Source organism: Ruditapes philippinarum, unplaced genomic scaffold (assembly GCF_026571515.1).
Source record: "Ruditapes philippinarum isolate M1 unplaced genomic scaffold, ASM2657151v2 ctg889_1_1_1_1, whole genome shotgun sequence".
Taxonomy (NCBI): Eukaryota; Metazoa; Mollusca; class Bivalvia; order Venerida; family Veneridae; genus Ruditapes; species Ruditapes philippinarum.
In genome coordinates this window covers 107,498-122,308 of record NW_026861766.1, presented here as the reverse complement: position 1 = coordinate 122,308, position 14,811 = coordinate 107,498, and the positions used below count along the sequence as shown (strand labels likewise).

Sequence of the window (14,811 nt, the reverse complement as noted above, 5' to 3'; positions counted from 1 at the left end):
AAACATAGTAAATGTAGTGGTTTGATTATTTTTTAATCAATATGAATAATTTAAAAGGACCCTACTAAGTTTTTAAAGGATCGGAATGGAACATAAATCTCGAGATTCGTGTACCATTTAATTTTATTGTAGGTTTGGACAAATTACTCGTTCGCAAAAAAATAACTTACTCCGTTTTTATGCAAGATAAACAATAAAAGCGTTTATCGCGTTTCAATGCGTTTAAATCAAGCTAAATTGCTCAAATGAATGATTTTTAAATTAATTTTGTATATATTTCTTTATAATCTTTTGCATATAGTCCGTTCTATGTGCCTCATTTAATTTTATGTAAGACTTTCTATGTTGGTTAGAATTTTGGACTTCAGTGGAGTACCTAAAGAATAAAAGGTTTAAATTCGTGAACAATTGTAAGATTTATTCTGACCGTTACAAGATACACCAGCGTCTTCGCCATGGTTACAGTTTTCATGATTCCATCCGGAAGATCGACAGTCCTCTAAACTACTTTCGCTTCCGTTGCACTGCAAGTCATCAAGAACAATCCTTCCACTGCCCTGGCCAAAATGTGCTTGTTGAAATTCCATAACATCACTTAAAGGGAAACAACTGTTTCAGAATTTTATTTCAAATAAAATAAGTGATAATAGCTGGTAATTCTAACATAATTATGTTAACAAAAGTAAAACCAAACATATGTCTGTACAGTAAAGTAATAAAACAGCCTATAATTAGTTATATTTTAGTTCTTTAAGACATTCAGTTCGAAAAATAAAATGGTTTTGCAAACGATTTCGAAAATTGCAAGGAAAAGTCTAATCGTGCTTGAACATTTATATAATTATAAATGATTTTAAACCTATCAAACTATATAGCTTTTAGCTTCACATAAATGAAATGTTCTCTGATGGAAATTGTACAGGACCAGTGTCCTTGAAACTTTTTATATGTCTATATCATTAACTTTTGTTCAAATTAATTCAATGAAATACCTGTCATAGCTCAACATCCCTAGCATTCGGCAAATGACCTCAGCATCAGGCCGATCGAAGCTGTCGTCACAAACAGTGCCCCATGCTCCACCATGAAATATTTCAACTCTTCCAGAGTACGGATTATTACCATTTACAAGTCGAATTGGAACGGCATCTTTATACAGATATAAATTATTTATTTGCATTAGTTTGTCAATATCTTTTAATACAAATATACTTTACAATCAAAATTGAAAATTTATTGATGAGAATGTTATAAAACCCGATACCTTCAATATACATGTATGTATGTGGGATGTTCAGTATAATTAGTACGATGGTCGGATAAAACCCTTAATATTCGAAACCTCAACAAAATGTACTTGATCGTGAAATCATGTGTGAACAAAAAGAACAAAAATTACACACACAAAAATCTAATTCCTAATTTCACAGTTATTAATGTTATTATATTATTCACATTATGCCTCAGAAGATTTGCGAACATGAGTTATATAATATATGAATAATGGTTAAAGAGATGGCTAGATGCTTAACACCGACAAATAGTAAATCTGAATGTGATATTATTTGTCATAAAAGTAGCAAAATATAAACAAGTTACTATTTTGACTTCCACACACAATATTAAATCATAGCAACAGAAGCAAAAGAATGTTCAGGTAATTGGCTAATGAGCAATGAGTAACGTATTAGACACTAAAACAGGACACAATGAGCTTTTAAGAACTGAAAAAACAACAACTTTTATGCCTGTTCAAGATCAAAATGTCTGTTAAATAGGCTGAAAGTAAAGCATTAGTCATTTGCAATTGATACATCGATGATCATTAAACCTTTAGTTTGAAACCTCATTTCTGTAAGAGCATACCTTTACTTTTTGTAAAATAAGGGCTTTTGTTGTATGTCTGTCATTCGACTATGACATATTAGGCATTTTCATATCATTAAAATGACACTAGATGCACTCGGGTTTGACAATGATTTTACATGAATGTCACATGTATAATAATGTCACAACCTGTATATATTCTCCAGAAGAAACTGTCTTTGATATCAGCAGAATCAGACTCCTTTCCACAATAGGAATTGCTTCTTACAACACCTGGAATAATATACACTTTTAATGAAAAAAATAAATACTTATCCAAAATAAACAAATATTCACAGTTTCATTTTTCTTGATAACTCGATTACTCTAGTGTACAATTTTTAATAATGAGTGTGTGATGAATAAGGTATTGTTAGAAAGTGCTTAAATGCTGTTTTGTAAGTACTATTGAAATAAACTTATATAAAAATATCACAAAATCTGTGGTTGTTGCAACACGATAATACTTTACAAGTTTTTTATCCATCTTTAGATTAAACAATGAATCAATGTAAACATTAAATAAAACTCACCGGCATCAAACACAAAATAATATGTCTGATTTTCATGAAATGTGGTGTTAGTCCAAAACTCCAAGGAGTTGTTGAAACCATTGATAAATACTCGGCTTCTATCAGAAGCAGCAATGTTCTCAAGTAGAGATCCTCGTTCACTGTATAACCGGATGTAATGACCCGAAGAACCACGAGTAAACTGCAAAATATTTAGATGTCAACATATAAAAATGTGGTGATTTTATCTGTTCATAAACCACGTGTCACAATACAATAAAATAATTTTAAAAATGAACAATTCAGAGGGCAGCAACACACATTTTTAGTTCACATCCTATTTTAAAGTGTTTGAAAGGAAAAAGAGAAACTAGCAATATTACAACATTAACTATGACATGTAATAAAAGCATTTTTCAAGTAAAGAACGGTACTGTTTTACTTTAATCTTACTGATTCTACCTATCAGTTCCAAATAACATGATTCTAATATTTTTATTTTCTTTCTGGTCTTTATGGTTTGACTTACTTGTCTATCTACCCTGATGCTCCAAAGTCTTTGATCTGGTGAAACCAATCCTGTTGGTCCTTGTGATCCATACACAAACTGTGGCCTCGACACTATTGATTTATAAACAATAAGTTAACAGTAATTCTTATATGTAACATTAATACAAAATTCATTGATTTTTACTTACAATGATATAAATATTATTTGGTACATGTAGACTAAAAATCTGATTTTTCCAATATTGTAAAGGTTATAATTATATAGTAGCTTTATTCTTTATTTTTGTTTTCACTATGATATACCTATTTACGTATGTACTTAAATTTTATTGTTTTGATAGTTACCTCCGGAAAGCAATGTGATGCACCTCTTTTCACTCTGTTGTCTGGATAAAATATGTTAATACATTAAAAATGATAAAAAAAACTTACAACTTTTCAATTTATTCCGGTCTTGTCCAGCATTTACATGGTATTCATGTTTCATTGTTTTTTTTACTTTACTTTGATAGCAGTCATAATCTCTTAATATTCAATGTATTCAGCAAAACAAACGCTTAGATAGCATGGAATCTATTTTGAACCTTCAACATAGACTATATCTGGAAAAAAGTGATCCCTCAGAAGATAAAATTACATGAAAATTGCAGGCCGTGTTTATTGAGTCTGTACATGAGGGATAAGGAAAAAGTGCAATATCCCTCACGACCATAGCACCGGCTTGAGCGGTACTCAATTTCAACACCCAAAAGTGCTGGAGTAAAAAAAATCCAAAGGACCAGACAAATATAACAACACTGAAGTGAAGTACGGGGCATGTCTCCCTTGTATAGTACTTTTAGAAGAAATAACATTTCGATAATTCATGGACGTTTTGATTTATATAATGCAAATTATCTTTTTAAGGATTACAAACCCTAATGGAAATTCTAAATAGTATAATATTGGTTTTCTTCTCACGTTACCATTAAATCTTTATTGGAAGCACGTGGCCCACAGGTAGTCCTGGGTTCAAATCCCGGTCAAGACAACTGATTTCATTTAGTGACTTTTTAATGATTTTAACATTGTTTTCTTAAGGGATATGCCAATTTTTGCAAAAACAAATTTGGTTGTGATACAATAATAAAAATAAAAATGTATAAAGATGATATTTTAATGCAAATAAGACACCTTGGCCAAGCAAGTATCTGTATGCATACATGCCAAACTGTTATAGCAAAATATATAGATGGTAAAAGTGTTATATATATATTTTTAGAACTTGTTAATATATATCAGAAGATGTTTTTGAAATAAGCGATCTTAGATTTCTACATACGAACACTGACTTTAGTTGTTAGAAAAGATGTGCTATATTTAGCAATTTATTTCACTCGCGTGCATTAAAGTAAAGGCCATGATCATTTGCTACTAAAAATCTGGAAACAAAGTGATCCCTCGGAAGCATTAATCACAACAAAATTACAAGAGAATAGCAGACTCGGTTTGATTGAGTCTGTGCACGAGGGATAATGAATACGTGCAACATTTCTCACGCCCCTAGCACCGGCTTGAGCGGTACTCAATTTTCAACACTTAATAGTGCTGGCATCAATGATCCCGAAGGACCAGAAAAATATAACAACACTGAAAAAGTCACCTTGTTAATTGTATACATTCAACTTGAAAACAAAAACAGAGATAATTTCTACAAAAATGTATTTCATATACAAGAATTATTCCAATAAATATGCCACGGTGATTTAAATAATAACACACCAAACAAATTTACAATATATAAATATCTAAATAACATCACTCTTACTGCGTATACACATGTAACAACAAACCAAAAACTGTATATGTATATTGTGTTTTCATAGATGTACGTCGTTTTAAATGATGAAATCGATATTCGTAAAATGAATATCGCAGTCTTTAAAGTGATCCCCCGAGGTTCAAAATAAATAAATTATGAAACTCGCCGCTCTCAAAAGTAGTAATGTTTAATTATTACTCAGTTATAAGAAAATGAAATAAAAGCGACATAAATTTTGTCCCATATTGCTTCATAGTTGAAATCGTAGATTAAGAATTTCTTTGATGCCGTGCATCAAGGTTGTTGTAAGATTACATGGAGAGGTTGTCATAAATACATACCCGGTCGTATCTGTCGCCGTGAAACAAAACACATTACTTGTGTCGTTGATAGCAGTAGGCGTCCAGGTCACATTTATCTGCCAAGTGGTTTCATTTATTTGCATTAAGGGTGATTTAACCATCCCTAGTGGCGATACTGTCTTTATCTCTGCAATACTAATCATTCAAAAATTGTGAAATACCTTTAATTATTTGTAATTTGGACTGAAATAGTGTTTACATAATTGATACATGTTTAAGAGCAGCGACGTAAACAAGATAACATAAGGAGGTATTTTTGAAGAATAGATTACTCAAACAGGGTGTTATCAAGATCCTCCAGATGTAGAGTAAATAAGTACAATGTGCGTGATGGGACAGAGAACCACAATATCTGCTAATATTTGTATATGTACTCCATGCCATAAGCCTTAAGATATGTCATTACTTTGAAATAAGGAAGTAACCATTATAGTAAGAATACAAAAATGTAACTAGCCATTTACAAAACGGCTGGTGAGTTCCGAGGCCATGGTATGCCGTCGCGTCAAAGTTTCAAAGCAATAGTGTTAAATGGTGCAATTTGGAAAGCGCTTAATATGGTATCGAACATTGACAGTTTAGGTGAATTAATCGACCAAACACACAGGGCCCATTGTAAAACAATATTTCGATTATTGCAATTTCGTATCGTCTTAATTTTGTTCTTATTTTTCTGAGGTTTTGTTTACTTTCTTCATTGCTAGCGCTTTTAGATGCACAAAAATGAAATGATTCTACAGCTCCATGCTTCAAAATGACAAAAAGAGCTGTTAAAAAATATATATGTTGCAACAAACCATCAACGTAAATAAAACATTTATGTTCTCCAAATTGTAAGATCGAAAGTAGGCATCCGATTTGGTAAATTGCCGATATTTAAAGTCATACTGTAAGGAAAAAATTGACACAGACAATATTAAATGGTAACATTGCATCGCCCATCGGTTCAGTTGCACTACTAAACAATTTTTGGCTGGGGTTTACGTTGTACTTACGCAACACAGGACATATGACGACTTTCCAGCTTTATTCATGCATTATATCAGGCATTAGCTAGCTGAATAGCTTCCTTACATGAAAGAACCCAAAGCCCCTAGTGGGGTTCGAACCTACAGCGATAATGGGCAAGTGGTTTGAATTCAACGACCTGAACAATTCGATCACAGACGCCACTACTAAACCATTAGCTTGATAGAAAACAAATACCAAACATACGAAATGCATGCGTAACTTTTATACTTATAAGTACTCGTATGTTAATAGAAGCCGTAACGAATCATTTATCGTCATATATAAGTATGAAACTAAGTATGCATATATAGCTGATTGAGACTTGTTTTGTAAAATCGTATGGATTTTGCGGCGTATTCGCGTCTAGAAAGCAACGCGCCTTTAAGTGATGATAAGAGTTCAAACAAAAAAAAGATGGTATCTAAATTGTCACCAAATAATTAAAACATTCATGTGATCTTATCTAATTTGAATTTACGAAGAAAAGTGTTGTACGAGCGTACGTGTACGCATGTATATAAAATACAACTATGTACCTTCTGTTGTTCCCGCCAATATGTGCAGTAATTGTTGTTTCAAATGTCTCGTTCTTGCGGACAACAATGCAATCTCCATCATGTGGCGATGGGTCGATTAGTGCAGGTTTTACTGTACATGAATCGTGAGACCGATACACTTGTACAAGAAATTGAACTGGTATACTGCTGAGCGGGGATATGTCATATTGGTTTGCAAAATCCTCAACCTGAATTGCTACGGCATACCATCCCATAGAATACAGCGCATCATATGTTAACGTGCACGTGTCCTGTAATTTAAAAAACAAGGATGTACATGAAAAATTGAAAATATTTAGACATTTTCATTTGTTTATAACAAAGATGTTTCTTTCAGCTTGTAGAAGACTTTTTAAGAAACCAAATTTATATGTTAGCATTTAGTGTTAACGAAAGTAATATATATTTAAAAAATTGTTAGTCGTAACGTTCTGAATATATTAAAGACAGGAGATTAAGTAAAGTTTCAGTGGTTCTAAGAATCTCTTGTAAAAGCCCAATGGTCTACTTACATAATCAAGATATGCGTGTGGGAATGCGTTACAAACAGATGCACATTCGTCATTGGAAGAATTCGACGCCCATCGACATCTGACAGTATCTCGATCAGGGTCTGTGACTGATGAAATATTTCTTTTTATTACTTATTGAATTACAATAATCAAAACCTCTACGAAGGGAAATCATATGCTCAATTATTTGACTTACGAAAATTAATTTGATTCAACAGATATCTTTCAATTCGAAAAGAATTTGACAATATCCTTAAATGAATATACTTAATGACTAACAACCTTTACCTGGTATTGTTATTGTGTGATTACATCCGTATTGCAGTCTGACAATAGGTGTTATTTCAGCCCTTGGTGAAGAGTTGATTCTTCCAGTGTCTGGTCTTACACTAAGGTCAGCGTTAACAAGTAGTTTCCACTTACCATCTCTACCGACGTTAAGCGTACTTATCCAATCACCACCCGTGAAGCTTTGAATGTAAATAAATCGCAAAATCCATTTTTATATGGTTAAGGAGGGAACACCAGACCGAACATTTAGTTAATAAAAACATTTAGTCTTAAAACATGAAAAGTAATGCTAACTAGTCAACCATTTAAACTTATATTTGATAGTTGTTTGAAATAATGTCTGGTGATTGATTATAGATTAAACTAGAAACCGCAATGCTTTTCCCTTAGCATGATTGTCGTTTCTTTTTAAACGAGATAAATATACTATATCTGTTCTTAAGACGTAACAGTCTAAAGAATTTTTCATATATCACAATCAAAACAACAACATCAACATATATCTACCCGAATGTCGCATTTGCCGTATTAAGTGTTGCAATGATACGCCCCTTTCCTGAAGTCCAGTCTTCTATTGTACTATAATCAGTACACTGGAATGCCAATGATCCTAATGTGCCAACACATCCGCTAAAACATACAATACTCCCTTCACCAGTTAGTTTTGCACCATTTTGAATAACACTATTATCGCAATGAAAATTAGTGTTATAGGTCATTCGCCAGGAAATTCGGAAGTCAATGATAATTTCATTCTGGAATTTAGCAATATATAACGATTATATTTCTTGTCAAAAACTTGTTCAAACTTACTTGCACTCTGTCTTTTGATAATGTTTTTATAAGATATGAAAATGCGTTCTTGACGACATGACATATATGATAAAAGAAAGAAATCATAAAATAAAACATTAAGATAAAAGAATTTTGAAGGAAACAGTTGTTTTTCAAATGAGTAAGTAACTGTTTGTTACAGTTTAAAACTTATTATATGGAAGAGAAATGTACACCACAAAATTGCCTAGTTACCAGATTTGCAATTTAAAAGAATCTCCTGAAATCAAGTTTGCGGTAGGCCTGTCATCAGCCTGAAATCAATTTATGTAATTCTGAGTAGCACCTTGAACCTGGGACGAATTTCAATGTTATAACGATACTACGCCACATACATGTATAGCTCTCGCAAGTGCATGTATTAATGTGTATTAATTAGTTTTTCTCACCTTGTGACTCACTGACTATTAATTAACCTTTTATCTTTGGAACACGTCTTCTTATTCATATACACTGACAAACTACTTGAAATCATCACCGAACCACTGTTTTCGTCATGAACATTTCATTTAAACAACCCATATTAACTTTAAATAAGGAATGTTTAATCACCATCTTCGATGTCAGCAAAACCATGGTCATCAATGATAATATCATTGTATCACATCTTTACCAGTATTCCACAAAAGCGTATTCCAGAAGGTTTTCGTGACCTTTGTCTTTGCCAAAGCAATTGTATTTTTTCAGAAGATGATCTATACTAACAATGTCATCATTAGTCTTCAGTCAGTAACATCATTCGTTTTGTCAAAGTAGTCATATACACCATAATTTTCGACCGTCATCAACAAATGTATAGAGGATATTTGTTTGTTTGTGTGTAAGATGAAATTTTATTTCATCGAGTGCGCTTTAAAAACAGTATTCTCACGAGTGGCGTAGTCACGAGTGAGAATACTGTTTTTAAAGTTCACGAGATTAAATAAAATTACATCTTACACAACAAACAAACAAATTTTCTTTTTATTTTATGCTTAAAAACAAGTTAAAATGAAATTTCCTTGATATTAACTTCAATATTGAAATCTGTTTTCCCCATTGGTAGCCTCTCTTTTAGTCGAATTTCTCATAAAATACAAGAAGTCTTGGGCTGAAAATAAGTTCGCCAATCAACGTTAAATGGCGATGATATTATTCATTTTATTCAAATAATATGAAAGATTACTTGTTTTAATAATAAAAACAAGCAATTCTATTGAGAGAAAAAGTCCAACCATCCATCCATATTTCTGTTACATACGGTGAATTTATATTAGACTTGGCTCTGTGAAATGTAAGCGGCAGCCATTTTTAAAAGTTGTTTATTTCATGGGAGGAAAATAATTGTGTTTGATTCATAGGGATATCATTTGGGTTTGTTAGTCATTCATCTTTTAAAAGAAAGAAAACTTTTTTGAGGATTGTTACAGACAATTAATAAGTGTTGACAGATGTGTAAACATTCAAAAAACGACTAGGAAATTGGAACACATGGACTTTTTGAAAGTCTGCCTTACAAACGCTGGGTTATTTACTTATTCTTCGGGCTGATGTCTGCCATTGCTTTTTGGTAATTTGAATGAATTGAAGTAAGTTTTTTTCTTTTTATTACTTTTGAAATTTCAGTTATTTATCAATTTTCTCTAAACAGCCCCGACAATGTCAGAATTGTCAACAATAATAAAATTGAGGTACCGCATGGGGAAAATCTTAAAAAAGTAGTCTCATCTTTGAAAAGTGTGAAATTATATTTTGATAATTTTAACTGTGAGATTATCAAATATCATTTTCACGGATCAATTAGTAATCCACTGAAAAGCATAAAATAAATTCAATGTTATCATTACAACTTATCATCTGCCTCTTAATTGTTATCTGATATAATTGAATTTAAATGATATAAAAAAGTGAGTTACCCTTGAAACCTTTAAGATAAATATGAATAGGTAACAATAAGGAAATTCATAACGTTTGTATTTATTTATTTCAAGAGCTATAAAATTGATGTTTTATGAATTCTGTATGTCAATTTAAACAAAAAAGTGACATTAAGGACTATTTCCTCATGCATTTGGTCATATTATCAGCTCTTCGCCTTTTTAATTCCCTGCTTTTAAAAAAAATATTTTATGACGTTATTGATGTATTTAAAGCATTTCAATTAACATTTTTATCTGCTTTGATTACTATTCTTTTTTTGTTATTAATAGTGTTTTAGACATTTTGACATAATGAGGTGGCTTATCATTAAACAAATATAAAAATATATATTTGTGTTCCTTGTAATTAGTAGAGTTGTGACATGTATTATTATACAATAGTTATTATTTCTTCTAAAATTTATTTGATACTTTGTTTCACTTCATTAGTCATTTATTTAGTATAACATAGAAAGACACGAGCATGACTTGCTGTTATATGATTATCAAAGGATGTTAAGCTCTTCAATAAGGCACCAGATCAAAAGGCAGAAGTTTTTTCACAAAGTGAACTTTTAAACAAAAAATAAGATTTTGTTTGGAATTTTACCTGTCTCGATCCCGGTTTCCATGAAATTATAGCACCTCTGAAATGACTTGCACTTGCTTTGGATATAATAAATAACCAAACAAGATAAACCAATACAATTTTAAAACCAACAACTCTATCCATATTTAATTTGTTACTAAATAACTCAGATTAAATGCTCTGATTTTTGCTCGATTACGATTTTGATTTCTTGTTAAAACTCGAATGGTTATCTTTTACCGAAAGATATCAGTCCCTAAAGTTGTCTTAAGCCTAGTGTAACTTAAATCGGCGTTTAAAATTCTACTCAAAGATAAAAGAGATATTGTCACATTATTGTGTAAATTCATTTTATTTTGCTGTTTCAATTGCATCAGATGCATTTCCTCTTTCAGAGATTCTTTAGTAAGAGGGCCCATTTTCCTGCAACGAATAACGATTTAATGTTGGTTAAATAGTTTTCTGAATTAGTTGTTTTTTCCGTAGGAACTTCTGTTGTAAATGTTTAACATGCTGTTTGTTTATCTTTACCACTATCAATTTAATTATTTATATTGTATATGGGATTATTATAATCATAAATATTTGCTTGATTTTGACATAGCCGATTGTAATATTCACAAGAGTGGTCTTATCTCTTCCATGCTTGTTTTATACATCTATTATTTGCTAATTGCTTCACGTGATTGCGTTTGCAGGGAAGACTTTTGTATTTTAATTGATGATCTTTGGACATTAAATCATTCATAAGAAAAACAATCATTTTTACACGATTGGAAAACAGTCTATAAATGAGCAAAGGCTAAACGTTGAAATATCCAAGATACAAACATTAGTTTGGTCAAACTAGAAAAAAAGGAAGAAAAGTGAATGTGTAATGTTTGTGAATGTTTGTTTTTCAGCAATTTCATTGTTGTTTAGATTTCTTGGGAAAAGCTGCCTCCCTATGCTGTAACAAAATGACTACATTCAAAGGTTTCTGCTATACAAATTACAATTTAGTATAGTCGTCTTAGATAAAAAAAACATTTACAGCGTTGACCATCCGTAATACTTTTTTATAATTCGGTCAAATGCATGTATTAAGTGCTGTGTTAGCTACAGTGGAAATAAGGTATTTACATAAATGTAATCTTTTTAGCTGTAAAACATAAACTTTCTATGTCATTTTTTTTTATCTAAAACGATGTTTTAAAACAAAGTCATACATTGTGATGTAAATAAGGAATGCTAATTACAGAACGCCATACGGGTAATTGTGTGTTTTTAATAAAGCAATGTTTTAAATATTTCATAGAATGTCTTCGATACACCACATAATTAAAATAAGCTGCATTTTAGGTTTTTAAAAGGTACACTTACTTGTATTTAATGCATGGAATAAGTTATGCTGTCAAAACAAAACTTATCTCGCAAGATATGATACTGATTAACACTGAAAATAACCATCAATACTGTTTCTAAATAAAAAAAAACACTTATGAGAAACATTAATTACAACTTTGAACAAAATATAACCTATTAAATAAGATGTTTGATAAAAATCAGTTGAAATTAGTTACTTAGATATATATTCTGAAGTTATAAGTAATATTTTTCATAATACATAATTCCATCCACATTTTATTCTGTGGCAATTTTGTATTTACGTTAGCCATTGGATATAAGCTTCACTCCCTTATAAACTACACGTTAATTTTGAACACAGAAACGTGCAAAATATTTGTGATATTGTGTTAATACTTTCTTATATCTTCAATGCTTGAACATTTTGAAAAAATGTCGAATGAATGATCGATATGATGATGTGTTCAGGAGATGATTTATTTACGGCGTGATAGTTGGAGAAACATAAAATCATCCGAATCAGCAAATATGACAGAAACACAACAAAATGTTGCATCGGATAGTATGATATGATACATAGTAAACCATACGTTTTGAAAGGTAAGAGGCAACACATTTAAATAATTCAGTGATGTAGATATTCTGTGACAATGAACGAGATGTACATATTTTTTTTATATTTCATTGATCATTTAGAATAGTTCATTAAATGTTAAACTAATGCATCATCATATAGTACCGCATTCAAGTTATCTAAAGATAGAGCCCAAGTGTTGTTCTCAATCAATAGTTTGTGTATTTGCATAATGTTTCATTGACTCTAGTATTCTTTCAGTTAAGTTTAAATGAAAAAAGTAAGCAAACTTTCGCCATTAATTCTCTAAAAGTAACTTAATTACAAACTAATTGATATTTGAGTCCCTTAATTGGCAAAATTGATTCATTTCTACATACTTTCTCAATCCCAAATCATACAGTAAATATGTCCCTGGACACTGAGCTAGAAATTAAATTCAGAGCAGTAGCATCTACAACGCTGGCTAGTTATTATAGATGTTTATCACATAAAGTTTAAAAAAAATAACCCTCTCAAGTATGTCAAATTTATGTTAATGAATATGTTGATATCAGGTTTTGTTTAATACTCACAACCTCCTGCAATCAAACTATAGAAGGTAATATGTTAAGGATTGGATACATTTGTTTACATTTTACATTCTATAATGTTTATAGAACATTGTTCTTCTCTGGCATTTTGTATGGCCTGTAGTAATTTACATTGTTCAGAAATAAAGTATATTATATTGCATGACACAACAATGTAATAACAATTATTATAATTATGTACATGATCTATGTCTTAACTTGTTTGGAATTCAACACTTAGAACACTTGAATCGTTGTTTATCTGTGTGATGATCTATTTGTGCGTCTGTTTTGTGCCACACGAAACTCACAGACATAGATATTTTACTCATCCCAGTACTATTTTCATAACTTGAATGTGATATATGGTGATATATTAGTTTTAAATTTAATGAAATACTCCTTGTGATCAATAAAAGAAAATAAATGAGTTACTTAAATAAATCTACTTTGTTACAAAACATCTACAGCAATGAATTACAGTATTGCATTGCCTCACTTATGGTTATTCCACCCATTGTTTTCTCGTTTTGGACACACGTTTTCTTTTACGCGGGGACCATACGCCGCCTTTCATGGAATGTCACGTAAGTGTCACATTGAAGATTCCATTAAAACAACCGTAAAATACATCTGGAGATGCTTTCTAATTTCACTAATTTCAATTTTCACCATATTCATGTTTGAATGTTAAATTCTGTTTGAGCCGGTATTCGGTGTGGACCATAGTTTGCTCTGAGTGTTAATTTGTATCATATGATTTGTTTTGAAAGCATAACTTATTCCATTTTTTCAATACAAGTTAAGTATACATTTTTTAAAAATCTAAAACGCTACTTGATTACGCTGCTTTATTCTGTTGCCCAGCGTTTGATGCTTATTAAAAAGGTCTTCGAAAATAATCTGGAGGATATATATCACTTAACATTGCTATTCAATTCAACACACATTATAATTTCATAAAAATTTTAATGTGATTTATATTAGTCAAACAGTTCCAAAATAAGATGTTGCTTGCCAACTTATCTGATAAAAACACGCAAAAAATCGACATGTTTGAAATGAATTCAAGTGAATTCATAAACAAGATATTTGGCTAGATTATTTGTTGGTATAACTTGGCAAAAGTATCAGTACACATTTCTGTGTTTTCAGATCATTCATGTAGAATGATACAATAACAATCATATAGAATTTGCCCAGGCAATTCTAATACAGAATAAAAATAATGTTTTTTGAAATGAGATTCTAAAAAAGGATTACAAAGAATAAGTTCTGTATTTACATATGAGTGAAAAGGTTTGAAGTAATTTAATTTAGACACAGTGTATGACCAATATTTTATAGAAATCTGAAAATGGGGTTAACTCTCGGAAGCAAGGACATCAAAAGTATCAAAATTGCAGACTCGGTTTAAAAAATTCGGTTTAAATGAGTCTGTCCATAAGAGATATTGTTAAAGCGCATCATATGTCGCCCCCTAGCACCGGTTTCAGTGGTATCCATCTTAAACACTAATGTGCTGGAAGAACAAGAAAAATATAACAGCACTGAAGTGAGGTACGTAAAAAGAAA

The 14,811-nt window shown here is 31.1% G+C and overlaps 1 protein-coding gene across 1 annotated transcript in view; it reads right to left on the bottom strand.

The window, feature by feature from the left end:
* Window positions 1-14,811, bottom strand: part of LOC132716744 (deleted in malignant brain tumors 1 protein-like) — a 62,199-nt gene that overhangs the window by 6,376 nt on the left and 41,012 nt on the right. The window contains exons 19-20 of the mRNA XM_060700073.1: window positions 993-1,149; window positions 428-594 (exon numbers count right to left, since the gene is read on the bottom strand). Coding sequence (XP_060556056.1) covers window positions 428-594; window positions 993-1,149 — 324 coding nt within the window. The remainder of the gene's footprint in view (window positions 1-427; window positions 595-992; window positions 1,150-14,811) is intronic.